Source organism: Balaenoptera musculus, chromosome 12, assembly GCF_009873245.2.
Source record: "Balaenoptera musculus isolate JJ_BM4_2016_0621 chromosome 12, mBalMus1.pri.v3, whole genome shotgun sequence".
NCBI lineage: Eukaryota > Metazoa > Chordata > Mammalia > Artiodactyla > Balaenopteridae > Balaenoptera > Balaenoptera musculus.
The window spans coordinates 31,897,924-31,918,509 of NC_045796.1; the positions used below are offsets into that span (position 1 = coordinate 31,897,924).

Genomic DNA, 20,586 nt, shown 5'->3' on the forward strand with positions numbered 1-20,586 from the left:
GGAGGCTTAGTCAAATGCATTCTTTTTCCAGAATATATCCCAAAAGTTGGCTTTTGAACTGCGTAACTAATATTAGGCTATCTTCTGATTTTTTTTTTTTTTGACGGTATAATTGGTATTAATTAGATTCACATTTCTTGAGAATGGCCTTTATATTAGGTTGGTTATTCTCTTTTTATTTCAAATAATTCACATTCTGTCATTCAGTAATTTTACTATTAGGAATGACTTCTAAATCTGAAGTAATTTATTTCAATAATCAAATGAAAATAAGAGCCAGTGAGAGATGTAAGATTAATTTAAAATGTTACCAAAATTAAAGGAAACTTTTAAAAAGATTACAAATTTTGCAAATACTCGGGTAGGCTGTATTAACAAAGTTCAAACAATTCAACTGATTTCAAGTAACAATAAATTTTTATTTTTAAATTTTAGGTTTCTCACTGAAGTACTTCTTCCTATAGTGAAGACTGAGTTCCAGTTGCTTTATGTGTACCATCTCGTGGGACCATTTTTACAAAGATTTCAGCAAGAGAGAACTCGATGTATGATAGAGGTAGAATAAAATCTGGGTTTTCCGTGATAAGATTAAGTTCTAAAAGATATATTAAGATTTCTTTCCCAGTGTTTTTCAAACTGCATATCATTACCATTAGTAGGAAAATCATTTTAGTGGGATCTAAGAGCAATTTTTGAGGCCTTAGTGTCCCCATAACTTAGTATGCCTATAACGAGTTTGATGTGTGATGTGTTGAACTGGAGATGCAGGGGAGAATACCTGTCATCAAGGTTGAGAAGAAAGTTAAGGACGGAGAAGTGCATTTGAGAACATTCTCTGTAGTACAGAGGAATTCATTAAAATCATGGGAATGGTTGAAGTCAATCACCTATCACAAGAGTATAGATAAAAGAAAATGAGCCAGGAGTAGACCCTTAAAGTATGAGCCACCAAATGGAACTAAGAAGGTCCAGTATAAAGGCTCCCTGAGATTGCACATATCCCAGAAATTGAGAGGTGGTTTCTAGAAAAGGGATTGTCTAGCTCTTAAGTTTAAGAGAATACTATTAGAAAGAGAAACTGCATTTAAGCTCTATTAGGAGGCAGTTTGTAGCAGTCTGGATTCCATTATAAATGCAAGCAGTGTCATATCACCCATGTGCACAGAGGTCTGTGTGATAGTGACAGTTCCTCAACAAACATGTTATCCTCTGTGCTAGTCTTGTATTGGAGTCTAGCTGCATCAAGCTGAATTATTCAACCATTTTCTTACCATTTAAATAATTTTATATTATTTGTTAAATAGATCGGTGTGGCATTTTATGACATGTTGCTGAATGTAGACCAGTGTAGCACCCACTTAAACTACATGGATCCCATCTGTGACTTCCTGTATCATATGAAGTACATGTTTACTGGTGACAGTGTAAAAGAGCAAGTAAGTTCACTTTAATTATTTTTTAAGGACATTTAGTTTAGAAAACTTAAATATATGGCAGATAGACTTTTTTGTTTGGGTGAGTGGGGTTTTTTGGTTAATTTTTTTCTTTTAAGGGGACAAGGTTAATAGACCTTTTTAGGCTACGTGACATATTACTCTGGACATAGTGTTAAAGTAAATACCTATTATAATTTCTCACACTTTTCCCCTTGATATTTGCAGCAAAACATCTGAAAAAGACCTGGGGGCTTATTAACAGTAAACTTATTAGGAAGAAACAGTACGGTATGGCTACTGAAAAGATCAGAGAGGCCTTGTGTTATAAGTGAAGCAGGGCCTAGTTTTCCCCCCAGTGATTAGGGTACACTGTGAGGGCGTGAGACAAATCACAGCATGACAAGAAGACTAAAACCGGGAGGGTCAGGAGAATAACTAATGAAGGGTATTTGAAGGAACTGGGGGTGCTTAACTTGAATTTTTAAAATCCTGGGGAATTAATTGTATTCTTACTATTTGGGCGTTGCCATTTGGAATAGGTTTTAAATTTGTTCTGTGTCACTTTCAAAGGTATACAAACTGGTGAAGTTAAAGGGAGGCACGTTGTAACTCAACATATAAAGAGCCATAAAAAATTTAAAAATTTAAAAAATTTTTAAAAAATTAAAAAAAAAAAAAAGAGCCATTCCCTGGGAGAGCTGTCTCAAAGTGGAAGGGACCTCCTTAAATCATAACTGAGTTTCCTGTCTGTGGGAACCAGGATCTCAGCTGTTTTAGAAGGGTGGAGAGAGGGCAGATAGGTGGAATTAAGTGACCTCCCCTCCATACTTCAATGTTATTTCTCTCTAAAATGGGAAAGGAACATAAATTGATAGACGTAAACATAAGACTCCTAGTCTGAGGGATTCGTTCCTTGGAGCTGGCGACATGGGGTGGGGAGGGTGTCGACTCCTTCATGCCTCAGCAAGATTGTCAAGTGGGAACCAATTCAGAAATGTTCTCGTTAGCATATTCCTTATATTTGGGCCTAAGAAACTTTGACACAAGGGGAATACAAAAAGGAAGAATTATTAATGGGCTGATCTTTCCTAGTAAAATCCAAAAACATTTGAGTAAAGCTAAGAAAGCTATGGAACTGCTTGATGTATTTATTCCTTTAAAGTTTTTTAAGTAAGAGTAGATCTAATATTATTTAGTTTGAATTCCAAGTGTAAATCAAAACCAAAAAGTTAGCTTTATAGATAAATGTTATGAACGTAAGTTATTCAAAGAACTTCGACATATAATCGTGCTTTATGCTTCCGTGAAGATGGTATCTTAAAAGGATGATCCCCTTGGTGGGTATGTAGAATTCCCTGTGTAAACTCTACTAGCTATCGTCAGTGGGACGACTGGCTAGCTAGGTAAACGAGTATGTCTTTCTAAGTGTATGCATACATAAATAGACGCGCATACACGTGTATACATATATATATGATGTGTGTGTGAGGGACAACATATGTTTTTTCTCACGTAGGAGAGAAAGAGTTTTATCTGCTTTTGTTAAAACACAAAACATGCAGAGAAACATCTCATCCACCCGTTCCACTCCCTAGTTTATTGTCTCAGGATATGTGTAAATTGCTTCTTTAAAGGTTGGAAATTGAAGTTCTCTGGTTAAAATACTTTTTAATGTTTAATGTTTTCATTTTTTAGGTAGAGAAGATTATCTGTAATTTAAAACCAGCTTTAAAACTTCGTCTTCGATTCATCACTCACATTAGCAAGATGGAACCGGCTGCAGTGCCTCCACAAGCCATCAGTAGTGGGTCTCCAGCACCTCAGTCTAATCAGGTGCCAGTGTCTCTACCAGTGACTCAGTGAAGTCAGGGTGTGCTGTGGTGAAAACGGACTCGAATCTATTAAATCTGAACATGATCGCGCTACATAGTGGTGGAGTAGAGGCAGTGATGTTCAGATTGTTTTATTCTGATTCAAGTGGTGAATCTGTTGACTTCCAACTCCCATCTCCCTATATTTTTGTCTCTAAGAGATAAAGTAAGCTACACGTTGTTCATATCCACAACAATGTACTAGAGCTACCTAGGAATGGGGACATATCTGATCAAATGACTTTTACTAGGCACTCTCAATCTTTCCTATCTTGGCCATTGTTTTTATTTTTTAGTATTAATGACTTATTCAGTCTTCAAATACACTGTTTTAAAGGCACCGCACATGTAAAATAGTTATTACAAATCCTTTTATACATAAATCTCTTTTGGTGTATCTGGGATAAGAGATTTTTGTCAAGTAAAGGACTCTAGATTTCATTGCATTACTGGAGCAAATAGGTTCATATTCTCTTTAAAATGGCTTAAATTTTTTATCATAGATTTCCAAGTAAATGGGCTAACATTTCTAGTGTAGATTGGCAAGTTTTTGCCTTTGCCGTGGACTTGAACTTAACTATATGAAATGAGTTGGAAGTCATGTAAGAAAATAACATAGCTAGAAATGCAAAAACTTACTAAAATCATCCTTAAGTGGTGATTCTTTCATCTCTGTTTTTAAAAATAAATCAATTGCTTTTCCAGGTTGACACTTTTACCTGACAAATGATGTGATTCTTTGAATTTTTATAGTCTTAAGGTTTTTAAGTATTTATATTTTTAAATATCATGTACATTTTGGTTCTTTGGAGTTTATTAGATTTTGAGAGACATACTGTTAATGAGGGGGTGGCATTAAGATTGTAAAAGAGCTGAAAAATAATTAGTAAAATCTGTTGAAAGAATAAACTGTCTGATTAATTACTCAGTTTGAATGAGCATCTGCTGTGTGCCAGGCAGTGTACTGGCTGAATTAGAACAGAGAACTGAGCTACTGCCATGGGTTGTACACTGTAGTTGGTGACTGACATTGACCTAGGAATTAAGAGGTACATATTTTTTAAAAAAGAATTAGTGAAGTTTAACCAACTGTACTTCAAATTTTTATTTCCAAATACATTCCTCCTAGACCTTCATCTTCTTCAGGTTTCATATTATCATAATCACTAAATGTTTATTTGTCATGCAAGGACAGCTTAAAATTTATATAATGGTATAAGCAATTTTTCTAAGCTAATAATATTCTTAAAATTCTCCAGAAATTTTATGCTAGAAATGATTTCAAGTATAACTCTTAACCTAGTCTCAATATATTCTTGCTGCCTCAAGGACTATATTGCTTTGAGATCCTAGAATGGGAATAATTGTAACACTGGTATTATACAACCATAATAAAGGGAAATGAAAATCAATATCACTTTCTTAAGGACATATACATTCCAATTAATTTTATTAAAAATTCAATTTTTCCTCTCTAGCTTAAAAAAAAAATGGGAATATGATTTTCCCCAATAGGCTTTTAAGAGATTATTATTATTAATCAGAGACATTAATAAATACAGAAGCTTTATGTGTTTAGAATGCAGCTGAGGAAAAAATATTTATATCCATTACATCCTAAAATTTTTCTTTTTGAAAACTAATAGTAACTTTAGAGTGGCTATGTTCACTAGGCATTTCTGCAATGGTAGAAATAGTCTATATCTGTGCTGTACAGTACAGTAGTTAGTAGCTCCATGTGCCTGTTGAGCACTTGAAATGTGGAACTGAATTTGTTATTTTGTTAAGCTTTAATTAATTTAGCCACCTGTGGCTACTGTATTGGATAATGTTCTCTAGAGTAAGATCCATTATAATTGCTCTTACCTAAAAGTCATTCAGTAAAATGTTTATCCTACAAAGTCCATAGTGTCAACAGGTTTAAAATTCTGGGTTGCAGGCAAAAAATCAGATGGTAGAGGCTTTTTAACACATAAAGCAATTATAAGAAGAACAACAATAAAAATTCTTTAACAGAGCCTGCTTCATTACCGAGTCCACTTTGAGTTCTATATAAGTTAGAGAAAAGGGGAGGAGTTTGCTTCCCTTGTTTTGATTATAGTTTATTCTAATTTATTTTTCCACTTCCTTCACTATATAACAGCCGAGCTGAGTTTTTAGGATGTTTAGGAGTTCAACAAATGAGACACACTGTAATTGCAATGAGTGAAAGGTGGGGCATTTGGAAGCCACAAATAATTTTAGGTGAAATCCCGATCTGAATTAGCATATCTTAGAAATAAAATAGCAGTTTGATTTCTTTCCTCTTTCCCAAAAGACTATCATCTGAATAGCAGTCATGCTTAAAATATCAACCAATATCACGTTTGAGGCTTAAAAAAAGTAAAACATGGTCATCTAACAATAATGAAGTTGGAGATTGCCCAAGCCTTATGATTACTCATTTTATAGATGAAGGAACCAGAGCCAGAGAGTTTAAATAACTTCACCAAGGTCTTACAGTGTTTTGGGGCTAATGATTTCACTGTGGCTTTTTAATATTTATAGTAGTCTTAAGCAGGATGTGTGTGTATCTATGTCTGTGTGTGTGTGTTTTGCATGTATTTAGAAACCTATGTAGCAGTAACAGAATCTTACAAAGAGATAAAGAGAAAAGAAGTTTCTAGGGATTACAGCTTTGAACAACATGGAAATATGGTCCCTTTTCAGGTTGGGTAGCTTTATCTCCTGAAATCAAGAGTTCCACTCTATGTGCGGGGGCTGATATAGGTGTTTATTTTTAATGCCAGCACATTTTTATTTGGAAATGAATGTGTATTTCTCTAACGATAAGGCTTTTGCCAAAATGGGAATATAAGCTTTTTAATTTCACAAAAGTTAGCATTTCCATATCTTGAATTTCATACCAAGAGGGAATTGATACAGTTTATACTAATTGTACTAATTTTTACCAAGGTAAAACATTTTTCTGAAAGACCAAATCTTTGGGAGGGTAACTAGAAGTTTAACTAAACTAGTGGATTTGCTAATTATGTCGTTAACTGTGAGATTTTTCTATGACGTTTCCGTGTTTACTTAGGCAGGTTAAGGTAATCAGTAGGCTTATGGTTACCCTCCCGAGCAACTCCAAAACAAGCCAAGGTTATTGCTACTGCTGTGTTCACTGTCCGAGTTACTTCTTCTGGTGTCTTCCCCAGAGATGGATTCACTTCCATTATATCTAATCCTGACAGTAGCCCTACAACAACAAATGGAAATAATGTAATTTATTAAATAGTTGACATTTTTAATTTAGTACAGACTGACTTGAAATATTATCCGGGAGTAGAAAGAGGTGTAACAACTGAAAACATCTCAGTCATTGCATCATGCAATGGACATTTAGGAAGTGTCCGTTGGGGCTCGATTTTCAGATTTGGGAGGTATCAATATATATTGGCCAGGTATACACTTCCTTCTTTATTCACTCAGATTTTTACCTACCTGTTTTGTAAATTTCTTCTGTGATGTAGAGACCTTCTCTGTAAGACAGACCTCCCTGGACTGGTGTGCCAGTAGCTGGTGTGAAAGACGGGTCCAGTCCATCAACATCAAAGCTCAAATGAATTGGCCTTTTCTTTCTTTTAAGAGGTGGGAAAGGAATTAAGTTTAAAGTTGGTGGTTTAATATTTCGTAGAAAAATACAGTTCTTACTTTGCTTTATAAAAAGTAACAACCCAGTGAAGTTCCATGATTGTACTTACTGGCTTTATTAATAACTTACATTGACCAGTGTCAGTAGCAAGTCCTTTTCATAATATTTATGTTACACACATACAGACACACATACACACACACAAAGTATCATACCTTCCTAGTAGATAGCTGAATGCTTCTTCCATCACCTTGCCAATTCCCAGTTTATCCACTTCAGTCATTGAAAAGTATTTAATTCCCAGAATTTTCAAAATGTAGCTATGAAAGAGGATATATTAATCTACAATTTATAAGGAGGCTGACCCTATGCCCTCTTGTTTCCTTTTAAAGAAAAGATCAGTGTGGTGAGATTAAAAAAATATTTAAGTTTGGTGAACTGTATGTATATATCAATATATTTTTAAATAGCAAGTCAAGGTAAAAATCACCTGAATACATACACGTATATGTATGTATGTGTATACATGTAAATATATGTAGATATAGATATATAGACTTGGTGCTGAAAATAATTTTTTCTCATCGGCTCGACCAGCACGCCTAGCAAGAGAAAGGACAAAAAGGAAGATAAGTCACATCAAGGAATAAACTTACTGTTCCCCAGGGTCCACGTCTCTCAGGCCGATATACACAATATCTTTGGCAGATAGGCAAGGAGTCATCCAGGAGAATCCTGGGACATCGGGCATCTAGAATTGCAATGGTTCCATTGGGTTATATATGCTTCTCTTGAGCAAATCTTACATTGAAAGTTAAGGACACTTGTTAGATTGCGTGTATCTTGTTTAGAACATAAATCTCAGGGAAATCATTAAAATATAATACAAAATTAAGAATGAAGTGCCTGCCCACCTGTGCTACCCTTGTTTGCTTTGGCCTTACCCAGCTTCACCCTGTGGCCCAGACCTAACCTGAATCACTTGTCAGCATTTACCTGCCCTGCGCCCCATTTCCACTCCGCCCTGCTTTCCTGGAACTCTTCTGTAAAGAAATCAGTGTGCTTCCATTACTTTCATAGCCTCCTTCTTTTCTTCTCTTTCTCAGTAAAGACTTAATCCAGAGGGCGGTTGAGAGCGGCTAAGGGAAATTTTTGATCAGACCTTTGGTTTGACCATATATTCAGATGTCCTGGAGCCAAGCTTGGCTGTTCCCATGAGCTAGCTACGCATTTTGCAAGCCTATCACTTTGGTCATCTGTTTGGAAAACATTGTTGCCAACATTTAACATTAAGGAGGTTTTGATCCCCAAGTATCATCACGACGGCCAATTTGCTACAGTTGAATCAATAAAAATTGTTTTATTGATATGCTACAGCATATCAATAAAATTATGAACCACAATGTTAAATCTTATTCTGGAATTTCATCTTAATGTCTTTTAGAAAAGAAGTTTCCAAGGAGGAGGTAGTTCTTCCTCTTGGGATTTAGATATATGCTTCTCATAGTAAAGACGTTAAATAATAAACCACCATAATCCTCATTTGAAAACTCCATTTTTGAAAAGGCCCTATGATGTGGAGGGGACACTTGGTAAGAATGAGAGGCTATGGGGTTGGTAGTAGAAGGAGGAGGTGCCAGGAGACCAGTTCTGGGCCTTGCTGCATATTTGGTATGTCTGCTAACCTCTGAACCTCTGTTAACTTGCTTATAGAGGATTCCTCTCTGCCCCACCTACTAAAAAGGGTAGTTTAAGAATCAAAAGGGAAGCTACATATGAAGTCAGTTTGCAAACTATCAAGTAAGGTCGAGGTACAGAGCCTCACCACCTCTATCCGCCCACCCATTGCTTATTGGCTGCCCAGAAAAAGGTTTGAGAAATTAATCAAGAAGATGGCACAGGGATTCTTAACTTCCCTTCCGCCTCCTGAACTTCTGCTAAAGATAATTCTTTTGTAACAAAATACCAACCAGCGGTTTACCTTTCCCTTTAGTTCCTTCAGGAGGAAAGATACAGGTTGTCCATGTAAGTTCCCAGTTGTGGTTGTCAGTGGAGTGTTGATGTCCGTGTGAGCATCCACCCAAATGACACAGAGATCTGGGTGGACCCTGGCATGGCCAGAGATGCTGCCAATTGCCAGACTTGAGAGGAAAAGAAGTTTGTATGGACATCAGGTTTGCAGTATCATTATCTATATCATATCATAAATGCAATATCCTCACCTGATTTTCCTTTAAGTCAAAGTGGCTAATATTTCTGAGAGGTTTTAAACTGGAGATGCCAATTAAACAATTATAACAATAGAGAAAGTATAGCTTATACTTAATATTTACTAACAAGTTATATTTATTCACTTCAATGGCATTACTAATAAATTTGTAATGTTTTTCAAAACCACCTTCTAATAAAATTGAAAATTATAGTTTAACTAAAAATTAACTGTGTGAAAAGACAGTAGCCACACAAGAAATTTTTTAGCATGAGACACCACTCAACTCTCAGGGTTAAATCGGGCTCGTTTTCTGTACTCTCATCTCTCTTGGTAAATACTAATTCTCCCAAGTGAATTAGGACAGAGTCCTTCCATTTTTCTTAAAATCCAATTCTTTTACAATTGGGGAGCATCACTCAGAAGGCCTTACATCCACTTCAGCCAGTGTATCCTGGGAGCTCACTCACTCAGATCCTCTGCTGGAACTTTCTAGTCTCCTGCTATGTATTTAAGGACCCGCTCTTAGCCAGATCCAGAACCCTCAAAGTTCATCTCAAACATTCCAAGCTCCAGAAAACTTGCCGGAATGAAAATGCTAAGTAATATTTTACACAAAAGTTAAAAGATCAGGATTTGCCATGCAATGCTTGCATTCTCCCATTTGTGAATCTTCAGGGATCCTCCAGAGAATCGTGCACTTTCAGATTCTCAGAGTGGAAGCAGTCGTTTCTTGATGTTCAGGTATTGATGATTCAGCTTGATGTTTGTCTTTCCCTACAGGTTTCTTTTCCTTTGGCCTTTTGCCACTTAAAATTTCCACTTACAAATTTTTCCACTTAAAAAAGAAAGTGAGCTCCAGTTTCTCAATGGCAGTTTTGTCACAGAAGCCCTGGTAACACTTTGGCTTCAGGGGAGAAAACGGAGGGGGGTGAAGTAACTGACTCTTGCATCGAGAGCTATTGTAATGTTTGTACTTTTTATCTAATTATACTTCTTCCGATAACATATCGTGGGACCTTGAGAGTAAACATGGAAAGACTCGCATGCAAAAATTATCTTTGCCACATTATTTATAATGGTGAAAATTTGAAAATAACCTGAATATCTGAAAATATGGATATATATAGTGATATCATACCTTGATGAAAAATTAAGCAACAGTAAACAATTATGCTTGTATATATCATGAAGTAACATAAGGAAATTTGTAGTGTAGATTAAGAACAAAACAGGATAATATACACAATTATTAAAATCATACACAAGGAAAAAATTACGGCAGGAACGAAGTATGCCAGATTTTCAAAATTCTAGTACAAACGGTTGTTAGAGAATTACAACTGCCATTGTTTTTTCCCTTTTGTATATGTGTGTGTATTTCAAAATTTTTACAATTATTAACTTTTATAATGGGAAACACCTGCTTTAATTGTTGACCTAAATGAGTTGTTTCTATTATCAGTAATCAAGTACAATAAGCTGACTATGAATTTCCTCAGTGCTTATTTAGAAACGTAAGCCTGAACATTTTGCCGCAATCCATTCATATGTCATGTATTTTCTGCTGTTATAAATCTATGTTTCCAAAATAAAGTGGTAACCAATAAAATTAAAAGAAAAAAAGACAGAAATTTTGGTTTAAAATATTGATCAATGCTCTCCCTTCCTTATTTTCTCTCTTCTCATGGTTTTGGTGATACTTCCTTTACAGTATTTGTGCCAGACTTCCATAGAGATAATCATTAAAAAAGACCTGTGGTCTCCACCCAGTACAAGGCTGGTCCTTCCGTTCCTCTTGATTTCTGCCACCACATCAGCCAGCTGTTCACTTGCTTTTCCCACAGACCTTGGATTCTTCACCATTTGAAAGGGACTGTCATTAGGGACATCAGCAAAGGTCAGGGCCCCATAATCTTTCACATCACACTCTATAATTAAAATTAAAAGTTTCAGGTTACTAAGTAAAAAAAGAGATTACAAAACAGCCTGTAGGATGATTCCAACTTTACCAAATAGGTGTATTTGAAATTAAAAAAAAAAAAAAGTCTGGAGTGGCTGTAAAACTTGTGAAGGTGAAAACCTTGTCCACTGTTGCCTGACAGCATCATTCCACCTTTGCTGCACACCCGTGCCTGCTGTATGCTGGGTTCTCTGCAAATATCGATACTTCTTGAATCAAGCCAGTTAGGCTAGACACGAAAGTGTAACAGTGATAAGCTGGTTTGGGCTTAATGGGTGGCATCACTGTCTTGGTCTCTGTCTCTGTTTATGTGCTGTCTACTTTTCTACAATAAGCATGTTTTGTATATGTAATGAAGAAATTGTTTTTAAAAGAATATGCAGGGCTTCCCTGGTGGCGCAGTGGTTGAGAATCTGCCTGCCAATGCAGGGGACACGGGTTCGAGCCCTGGTCTGGGAGGATGCCACATGCCGCAGTGCAACTAGGCCCGTGAGCCACAACTACTGAGCCTGCGCGTCTGGAGCCTGTGCCCCGCAACAAGAGAGGCCGCGACAGTGAGAGGCCCGCGCACCGCGATGAAGAGTGGCCCCCGCACCGCGATGAAGAGTGGCCCCGCTTGCCGCAGCTAGAGAAAGCCCTCACACGAAACGAAGACCCAACACAGCCAAAATTAAATAAATAAATAAAAAATCCTTCCCTCTACTTTAAAAAAAAAAAAAGAATATGTATACATATATATTTATGCCCAGAAGAAAATACACCAATATTTTCTAAATTTTCTTACACTATATTAACAGCCCGTGGTTTCAGTCCAATCTGTCACCAGCTGAAGCAGCTCAGCTCCCTGCTCTGTCCATTGTACCTGCCTCATAGTGGGACTGTCTGAATTAAATAAGAACGAATGATTAGCAACGAGCCTTAAAGCTTCTGTGAGGTCAGGAAATAAAAGCTCTATTATTATACTTCTTTAATAAAGAAATTGCAGCTAGCCCAAAGTTTCTAAGGACCTAGGTCACTCCCTAAAAGGCCCTGTTTAGGCTTCAATTTACAGAGCTTCATGTGATATAAGTACAGTGTTCTGAACTAACCAGTCATTGTACGCTGTAGTCATTAAATGTCCGTGTGTATCCATGATTCAGTAACACCTTCAAGAGATTCAACCTGATATAAAATATGACCAAATTATGCTTGTTAACAGAGGGACTAGTCTAGTCCATTTCCCCAAGCCTTCTGTTCTCTCTTGGGGTCTTTTTTTTTTTTTTTGGCTTTATGAGGTATAATTGTTATTCACTAAAATTCACTCACTTTAAATGTACAGGTCAACCAGTCTTAGAAATATCTACAGTCTTGCAACCATCACCATAATCAAGATTTAGAATATTTTCATCACCCCCTAAATTCCCTCGTGCCCCTTTATGGTCAATCCCTGCCCCACCCTCAGGCAACTACTGATCTTTGTCTTGCTATGCTTTCGTCTTTTCTAAAATTTCATACAAATCATACAGTTGGTAGTATTTTGTGTCTGGCTTCTTTCACTCAGCATGATGTCTTTGCCATTCATCCATGGTCTTGCCTATGTCAGCAGTCTGTTCCTTTTTATTGTTGAGTACTAGCCCATAGTATGGATGTACCACTTTTTATTTATCCATTCAACGGTTGATAGGCACTTCGTTGTTTCCATTTCTTGGCTTTTATAAATAACGCTGCTACAAACATTCAGGTAGAAGTGTTTATAGTATATGTTTTCACTTCTCTTGGGTAAATATCTAGGAGAAGATTTGCTGGGTCAAGAGGTAAATGTATGTTTATTTAAGAAACTGCCAAAGTGCTTTCCAAAGTGGCTGTATCATTATGCATTCCCACCAGAAATACACGAGGGTTCCAGTTGCTCCATATCCTCCCCAACACTTCATCAGAGTTTTAAATATAAAGATGACGTTTACTTTAGCCCATACTTTTAAAATTATATCACTTTGCATTTGCATGCTCGTATATATGTATGTATATGTATATGTGTACACATACACTCATATACACACCATGCAAACACTAGGTACTATTATTATTATTATATTCCTGTTTTATTTTCTCTCCTTTTACAAATAGGGGTCCTCTTGCTAGTAGTGTACTTCCTGCTGCCCCTGGCTTTTCATTTTCGATGCCCCTGACTCCCCTACCACCCACCCCCACTTCTTGCACACACACATTCTCTTATACAAGAGTCTGGCTGGAAAGACAAAATATCTGAGTGAAGATATTCATCCAACAGTATTTACTGAGCATGCTCCCCATTGCTGCTTTTTTAATAGGATGTACTTCTAAGGTTATAGCCAATGCTGCAATTCTGTGGCATAAATGTCACTCCAGACACACCCTCTTTTAGCAGGAGCCTGGTCATTCCTTCAGAGTGAGAAGGAAATCAGGTTGATCTTTCAAGTTAAAAATTACCTTGCTTAAACTAGTGGTTACCAGTGGGGAGGGGCAATGTAGGGGTAGGGGATTAAGAGGTACGAACTATTACGTACAAACTAAGCTACAAGGATATATTGCACAACACAGGAAATATAAGCCAACATTTTATAATAACTATAAATGGAGAGTAACCTTTAAAAATGTGAATCATTATATTGTACATACATGTAACATATGGTACATTAACTATACTTCAATAAAAAGTAATTAATTAATTTTTAAAAATTACCTAGTTCTTTAAGTTTCTCAAGCAGACCAGCCTTCCTCAATACTGTAGGGCCTTCTTCCACCCCTCCTCGTGGCTGAACAATTAAAAAATAGAGTAATTCAGACATTATCATGACCATCTGATGCCCACAATAGGAACCCTTTTCATTAATCAATTGAAGAGTAACTATCAATTTTTGAATACCTACAGAGTCAACAATTTACATTATCTCATTTAATCATCACGGCAAGGTAGATTGAATTACCCCTATGTCAAATATGAAGATCTAGAATCAGAAAGGTTATATAACTTTCCTAACAAGTGGGAGAGCCTTAGTTCACATCCGCATTCTTTAGATTCCAAAACTTGCATCTCCTCTTCTCCATCACACCGTGTTACCAGCACAGTGAACACATATTTTGTACAAAAGCACTCCGAGAGATGGAGATACAGTGATTAAAAGGAGAGGGCTTCTGTCTTTGAGTAACTAACAAGCTAACAGGGGATTTGGATATTTAATCCCAATTACAGTACTTAGAGACTTGCTTCAACTCATATACAAGATTCATAACCACAAAAACAGGATGATCGTAACTCTGCCAGGGGCAGAGTGTGTCAGAGAAGTCTGCGTGGAGTAAGCTGATATTTCTGCTGAGTCCTGCAACATGAGTAGGTGTTCAGGAAAATAGATAGGGTGATAGAGAAACTTTGCAAACCAGGGGAACAGCTTGAGTAAAAACATAAGAAAAAAAAAAAAGAGCGTGGCATGAGAAAGACCTACTTGCAGGTCCTCACGGTGGTAAGTTAAGGCTCTTGGGGAGAAAGCAGGTGGCAGGGAAAATCATCCCCCAGGAGCCGAAACCACAAAACTAACCCAGTATTTCAAGTTTTGACCTGCTTAAGCACAGTTGGCACAATTCTACCTTTGCTCATTTTACATCAGGGAAGCTAACACGCTTCTTCCTGGCCACAAGTCTCCTCCAGCCTCCTGGCAGATTAGCCATCTAAAGAACCGGTTCGTGCATGTGTCTCTCTGACTCTAATTTCCAACAAGCCTTTTCAATACAGGAGGTTACTTTGTGTTCTCAGGGGAGAAGGTGTGCCAAAAGATAGGTGCATCTATCCCCAGGATTGTGCTGTGGCACCAAACTAAGCAGATATTTCTTCCCAACTCAAATTACCGGATGACTTGCCCTGGCTGCCAGGCAAATCCTTCATGTCAAATTCCTGTCCCTGGCAGCCAGGGACGCCCCACGCTCAGCCGGACACATTTGCTTCTTCACTCCACTCCTTTTTTGTATGACTCCCACCCCCTCTCTAGTAGATACAATTTCTCCTTCTTTAAACGCCAACAGAGTGCTGCTAGGCTCAAATTTTGCCTTGGTTTTGTGTGTGTTTTTGTCTTTTCTCCATTATGAAATCTTGGATTTCAGTCCAAGTTTTTCTACACTTCCAGCACTGTATTTTGTAGTACGGAGCTGACACTTAGTAGATGCTCAAAAATTGTCAGTTTGATAAAACTCCCTGCCCTTTTTCCCTCTCCCTTTCAAACTTTAGAACAAATCTCATACATCCCTTACAAATGAACTTATTTACAAAACAGAAATAGACTCACAGACATAAAAAACAAACTTATGGTTACCAAAGGGGAGATGGAGGAGGGGATAAATTAGGAGTTCGGGATTAAAATATACACACTACTATATATAAAATAGATAACCAACAAGCACCTACTGTATAGCACAGGAAACTACACTCAACATCTTGTAATAACCTATAATGGAAAAGAATTTAAAATTTACATACATATATAAAACCGAATCACTTTGCTGTACACTCAAAACTAACACAACATTGTAAATCAACTATATTTCAATAAAAATTTTAAAAATAATAAAATAACACCATTCTGAACTTTAAGAATTATAAAAAAACAAAACAAAACAAAACAACAACAAATCTTATACACCCCTTAGTTGATACGAAAGTCCTCCCTCAGTATCTGTAGAGGATTGGTTCCAGGACACCCACCCTACCCCACCACCTCCCCATCCCCCCACCCCTACTCCCCCTACCCCCTGCCCCCTGCACGGATGCTCAAGTCCCTTACATAAAATGACATAAAGATATTCCAGATACAGAACCCGCAGATATGGAGGCCCGGCTGTATATTTATTACAATATCACAGTCGATCAATTTCACAGAGTGACACTTTTTAGCTTTTTTTTTTTTTTTTTTTTTTTTTTGTCTGATTCAAACTGCTTCTAATGATTGGTCTTTCCTCATTGTTCTTTGTTGGCTCTACTGACTTTGAAGCTGGGCTCCATTCCCTAACTGACCGCAACTCTAAGATCCTCTGTAGATCTAAAGATGCACCAGTGCAGGTCAGGAGCACAGGCTTTGGTATCAGACAGTCCTGTCTGGAATTACACAGTCAAAGCTGTGTGACCTTGAGCAAATTCTCAGACCTCTCTGAGCCTTAGTTAACTCAACAGTAAAATAAATATAATACCTACTTCATTCTTTGCCACCACCTCCTCCCCTTAACCACTGCCCTGCAGGGGAATGGAGTCCTTTTTCAGATTCAACCTTCTAGCCCTTTAATCCTCTCCTTTGCCTATTTATCCAACTTTACCTCCTTTAGGTGAGGACAGAAATTTATATGTTGGCCATTTTTTTCCCTTCTATGCTATGGCTTAGTGTAGAAAAATATCTCTCTCTGAGTCCTTACTATCATGAGACAATAAGCTTCATTCTCATGGGGCCATGTTTTAATAAGGAAGAGCTGTAGAAGGCAGGAAGGAAGAATTATGGAGAATGGAAAATGCATCTGGCTATATTTCAAAATATTATCCCCTAGAGTGGCTGTTATTATCAGCATTTGGCCTTCTGCTGAGGTCCAGGGGTCAGAGCATATTCAAGCCGTTTCCTCCCTTCCTTCCTTCCTTCCTTCTTTTTATATCAGTCATTTCAGTGCTGTCTTTGTTAGAACCTGTCCCAAGAATAGGTGAGCACATTGTGGATTTTGCAATTACCCCCAGCATTAAAAGAAACACTTCTTTGTCAGCAAAATGTCCCTGTGTTTCAGGAGAGACCTTTGAAAGATTTCCAGGGAAAGTGAAGCAGTATTGACTGACAGTCCAAATGCAGTTTGCATCTCTAACCTCCGACCTGTCCCAATTTGTTTTGTAATAAAAAAGCCAGAGTGCAAAGCAAGAGTTCAAAACTAAGAGAAGAAATACATTGCGCAGACGGGCAAAGAGAAAGTTCTAAGAAACCTGAGAAATCCCATTTAAAACAACCACAACCACAAAAAATAAGCCTGGGAAGGTGTCAATTCACACTCTATCCTGCTTGTTTTTGTTTTTGTTCTTCCCCATCCCCCCTCTTTTAGCACAGACGCTTACAGGAGTCGAAGATATCTGTAATCTCATTAGATTTACCAGAATGAGTGTGCCTGGGCAGAAAAAAAAAAGACTGTATATTTACGTGTTGCTGGCATGTTTTGGAATCTGGGAGTTTGATAAATTCATTAGTCCTTTCAATGTGGTCAACTTGCAGGTGGGTTTCCTTTTTTGTTTTTCTTTTTTCCTCCCTCAAAGAGAGGTGCACAGGGACTCTACCTAGTCCATGAAATCAGTACTTTTATAGAATCATGAAAGCCCTAAAATAATATAAATCACTCACAAAGTTAATAAATCAATAATGTTTAGGTTATTCACATTTTTAAATTCTAAAGGTTGCTGCCCGTCTATGGAATTTTTCTAGGTGTTAATTACATAACTAAACAAATGTGTTTTCTTAAAATTCTATCTCCTTCTACATATACACAGTAACACCAAAAGCAACGAGAGCACGGAAATCTGAATGAGTAGCTACAATGAAGAAAAAGTCTATTTCCATTCAAATAAAAATATTTTCTCTTAAAAAAATATGAGGAAAAATTCAGCAGATTTAAACAAAATTAGCTGTGGCTGAGATTAGGAGCCATAAGAATAAATGGATTTGTGACCATAATTATACAATGATGCAAAATGGTGAGAGGACTTTAAAATATAGATTTCAGGTCAGGTTGTATCAGGGAATTTAACTAACCAGACATTAACACCTTACTAATTTTGGAGTTCGAAACTTTCTCATAAATTCCGGTTATTCAAAGCCAGGGTTTTTACTCACCTGGCCCTTTGAGAAAGGAGCTCCGATGACCCCTATGGATTTTGGCTTGGAACTCATGCTCCAGCACTGCTCACCGCTGCACCCAAGGTCTCGAGCCATCGTCACTCTGCAACTCTCAGTGACGGAGAGCACATATTTTTTTCTATTTATAATTGAGTTAAATCTGTTTACTTTATTCTAATGAGGGAGAGTGGCTCCACCTACTGAAACAAAGCAACCGTCAAGTGGAAGTCCAGCAAGTTCATACTTGGAATAACTATGAGTCCTCCGGGTCTAGGTCTCTAATTTAAAGTGAGATTATTCCTGTAGCCAGTTCACACCCATTTGACAAAGCCAGCTGGTGACATTAATCTTTCCTAACCACCACTTTGATTTCCTAATCATAATTATCTTTTCTAGTCATAATTAATTAATCAAAACCACAGAAGAAGTGCTATGGTTCTAGCGGTGCAAACTCAGGGCATGGCACTTACCTCCTCCAGGTCTTTGCATCCTCCTGTGTCAAAAGGGCTGGGACTAGCAAAATGGTCTCCCACATCCCTTCCAGGTCTACAACCCTGAATTCAGTTTTCGCTCTGGGATTAATAGTTAATCCACGAGGCACACCTCATACACCACCAGAGCACAGTCTCAGGGAAGGCATATGACTTCCTTTTCTGATTATTGATTAAAGAAAAAATTAATTGCCTGATTAATAACCCAGAAGTGTTACCATACTAATTTTGAAATACGATATGCGGGAAAGTAACAGTTATTGGACTCATAATATCAAAATGAAATAGAGATGCAAAAACAGCCACGACTGAGTTTTTATCATGTGCCAGATGCTGTTCTGTTTTATATGATCTCATTTAATCTTTATGTGACTTTTATGACCAGTCTCATTATTTGTGTTATTTTACTGACGAAGCAACTAAAGCTCAGAGGGGTTGCCAAATGTCGCAAAGAGGAAGAGCCATGACACAGTCGTAGGCATTCTGGATCCAGCTAACCACTGGGCTTTACATTCTAAACGCAGATGAAGTGTCAGCTATGTGTGCCTGTCAGACCAGTGTGTCAGATCTTATAGAAAAACCCAAATGAACTTTTTGGCCAACCCAATACATCCTAGATATTTACTTGGGGTATTTTGTATAGCTAAGTATTAACCTCTTATGGTTTCACACTGCAAATAACTTTTTCTAATCTGTCAGTAACCTGATAACTTTATATATATGTCATCACTCAAGATTCTTATTTTTGAAATAGGCAGTTGAATAATTTTTTCCTTATGCTTTGCACTTTGGAAGTTTCATTAAAGTCCTTTCTACTCCAAAATCACAAATATATATTTCTGTACTTTCTCCTATTTGCTTTAGAGTTTATGTTTCACATTTAGTTCTTTAATCCATCTATACCCATCTTTGTACATTGTGTAAGTTTTCCAACTCTATTTTCCCTTGTAGAGTCCATCAGTTTCCTCAACAACACCCACTGAGTCGTCCTTCCATTTTGCCTCATGGATTCGAGTGGTATTTCCCTCATGTACCAAGTTCCCCTAGACACATGGGCTCTTTCTTCTGATCCATTGGCTTATTTACCTGTGGCTGTACCAGGTCCACACTCTTTGATTATCCTGGCTTTACGGTATATCTTACCATTCTTTGGTTAATAGTAACATTTTGCTCTTCTTTTTCAAAACCGATTTAGCTATTTATGAGCCTCTGTTCATCTACATATTCAGAATAAGTTGTTGGGTTCCTTAAAAAAAATCCTGCTAGGATTTTCACTAAATTTGTAGATGAGTCCATAGAGATTTGATACCTTTCAGGTTTCATTGTGGGTGTATTATTTTCACTCTAACATCTGAAAGTTCCCTCTATATCAAGCTGAGGTTGCCTTCTTATTACTTGACCTGGTGATGACAACCCTTCAATCCAAGTAAAACACACTATCCCTCGGCTTCATGTCTTTCTTGCATTGTCTATTGTTTAGCCTGTATATCCCCAAATACCTCACCAGTTTCTTATATTACATGATGGCTACTCTCCTTCAGCTCATCAACTTGGTCATTCCCTTCAAAACATCTTCTGGCTTCCCTATGGCCTCCTTAACTATGTGATTCCATCCAGAGCCAAGTGCACACATCCCGGTGTAGATGGAGTCATCTAGCCCATCAAAGACAAATTTGGTAATGCTTGAGTTTCCAATTCACTGATAAAAATACTGAACAGGGCAGCACCTATGAAAGAGCTCCTTGGTATTCCGATGGAAACCTCAGCCCAGATTGCCATAGTTCCATTAATTAGTCATGGATCCACAGGTACAGCTGTTCCCTCAATTCCCAGCTCAACCACTCCATCCTGGCTGTAAGGATATCATAAGGAAAACTGCCAGGTATGTCAATAAATTCTTGCTGCACTTTGCCTGCTACATTTTGTCACTTACCAGTCTGACTTCCCTGTCAAAGGTGATGAATGGACCCTGAGAGACACTCTCTTCTTGGTAAACCCATGCTGACTTCTAGTGATTACTGTTTCCTTTTTGTTGTGAACATAAACCATCTTTTCGATCTCCAAAGCTGTCATCTCAGGACTTCTAAAGGAAGAAGACAGAGGACATCTTACCTATATCATC

The 20,586-nt window shown here is 37.5% G+C and overlaps 2 protein-coding genes across 5 annotated transcripts in view; one reads left to right on the forward strand and one right to left on the reverse strand.

Moving 5' to 3' along the window:
• The window catches only part of MED23 (mediator complex subunit 23), a 42,051-nt gene extending 37,191 nt beyond the window's left edge, over positions 1–4,860 (forward strand). Inside the window, exons 27-29 of one of the 3 annotated variants that reach the window (XM_036871127.1) lie at positions 436–556; positions 1,305–1,436; positions 3,132–4,234. In XM_036871127.1, the coding sequence (XP_036727022.1) occupies positions 436–556; positions 1,305–1,436; positions 3,132–3,299 (421 nt within the window). In that variant the 3' untranslated portion in view covers positions 3,300–4,234. Of the gene's footprint in view, positions 1–435; positions 557–1,304; positions 1,437–3,131 lie in introns of all 3 variants that reach the window. The other 2 variants (XM_036871126.1, XM_036871128.1) reach the window with 2 other exon arrangements.
• A 533-nt stretch (positions 4,861–5,393) lies between these two features.
• Positions 5,394–18,514, reverse strand: ARG1 (arginase 1). Of its 2 annotated transcripts, XM_036871149.1 has the most exons (9): positions 18,444–18,514; positions 15,528–15,567; positions 13,815–13,887; positions 10,907–11,081; positions 8,923–9,082; positions 7,598–7,692; positions 7,157–7,261; positions 6,791–6,927; positions 5,736–6,545 (listed from the first exon to the last, which is right to left on the reverse strand). In XM_036871149.1, the coding sequence occupies exons 1-9, from the start codon at positions 18,506–18,508 to the stop codon at positions 6,379–6,381; spliced, it is 1,017 nt and encodes a 338-aa protein (XP_036727044.1). In that variant the 5' UTR covers positions 18,509–18,514; the 3' UTR covers positions 5,736–6,378. The 2 variants fall into 2 exon arrangements, with proteins under 2 accessions (XP_036727045.1, XP_036727044.1); XM_036871150.1 differs by lacking the exons at positions 15,528–15,567; positions 18,444–18,514 and adding an exon at positions 17,971–18,168 and having other exon boundaries at positions 5,394–6,545.
• Between the last annotated feature and the right edge of the window lie 2,072 nt (positions 18,515–20,586).

Coding starts and splice junctions, on each gene's coding strand:
- ARG1 (XM_036871149.1), bottom strand. CDS start 18,508: ATGTGGGAGACCATTTTGCTAGTCCCAGCCCTTTTGACACAGGAGGAT. Junction 9,083..10,906: donor GTACTGGGTGGAGACCACAG/GTCTTTTTTAAT, acceptor TTTCCTCTCAAG/TCTGGCAATTGGCAGCATCT. Junction 7,693..8,922: donor TGAAGGAACTAAAGGGAAAG/GTAAACCGCTGG, acceptor TTGCAATTCTAG/ATGCCCGATGTCCCAGGATT.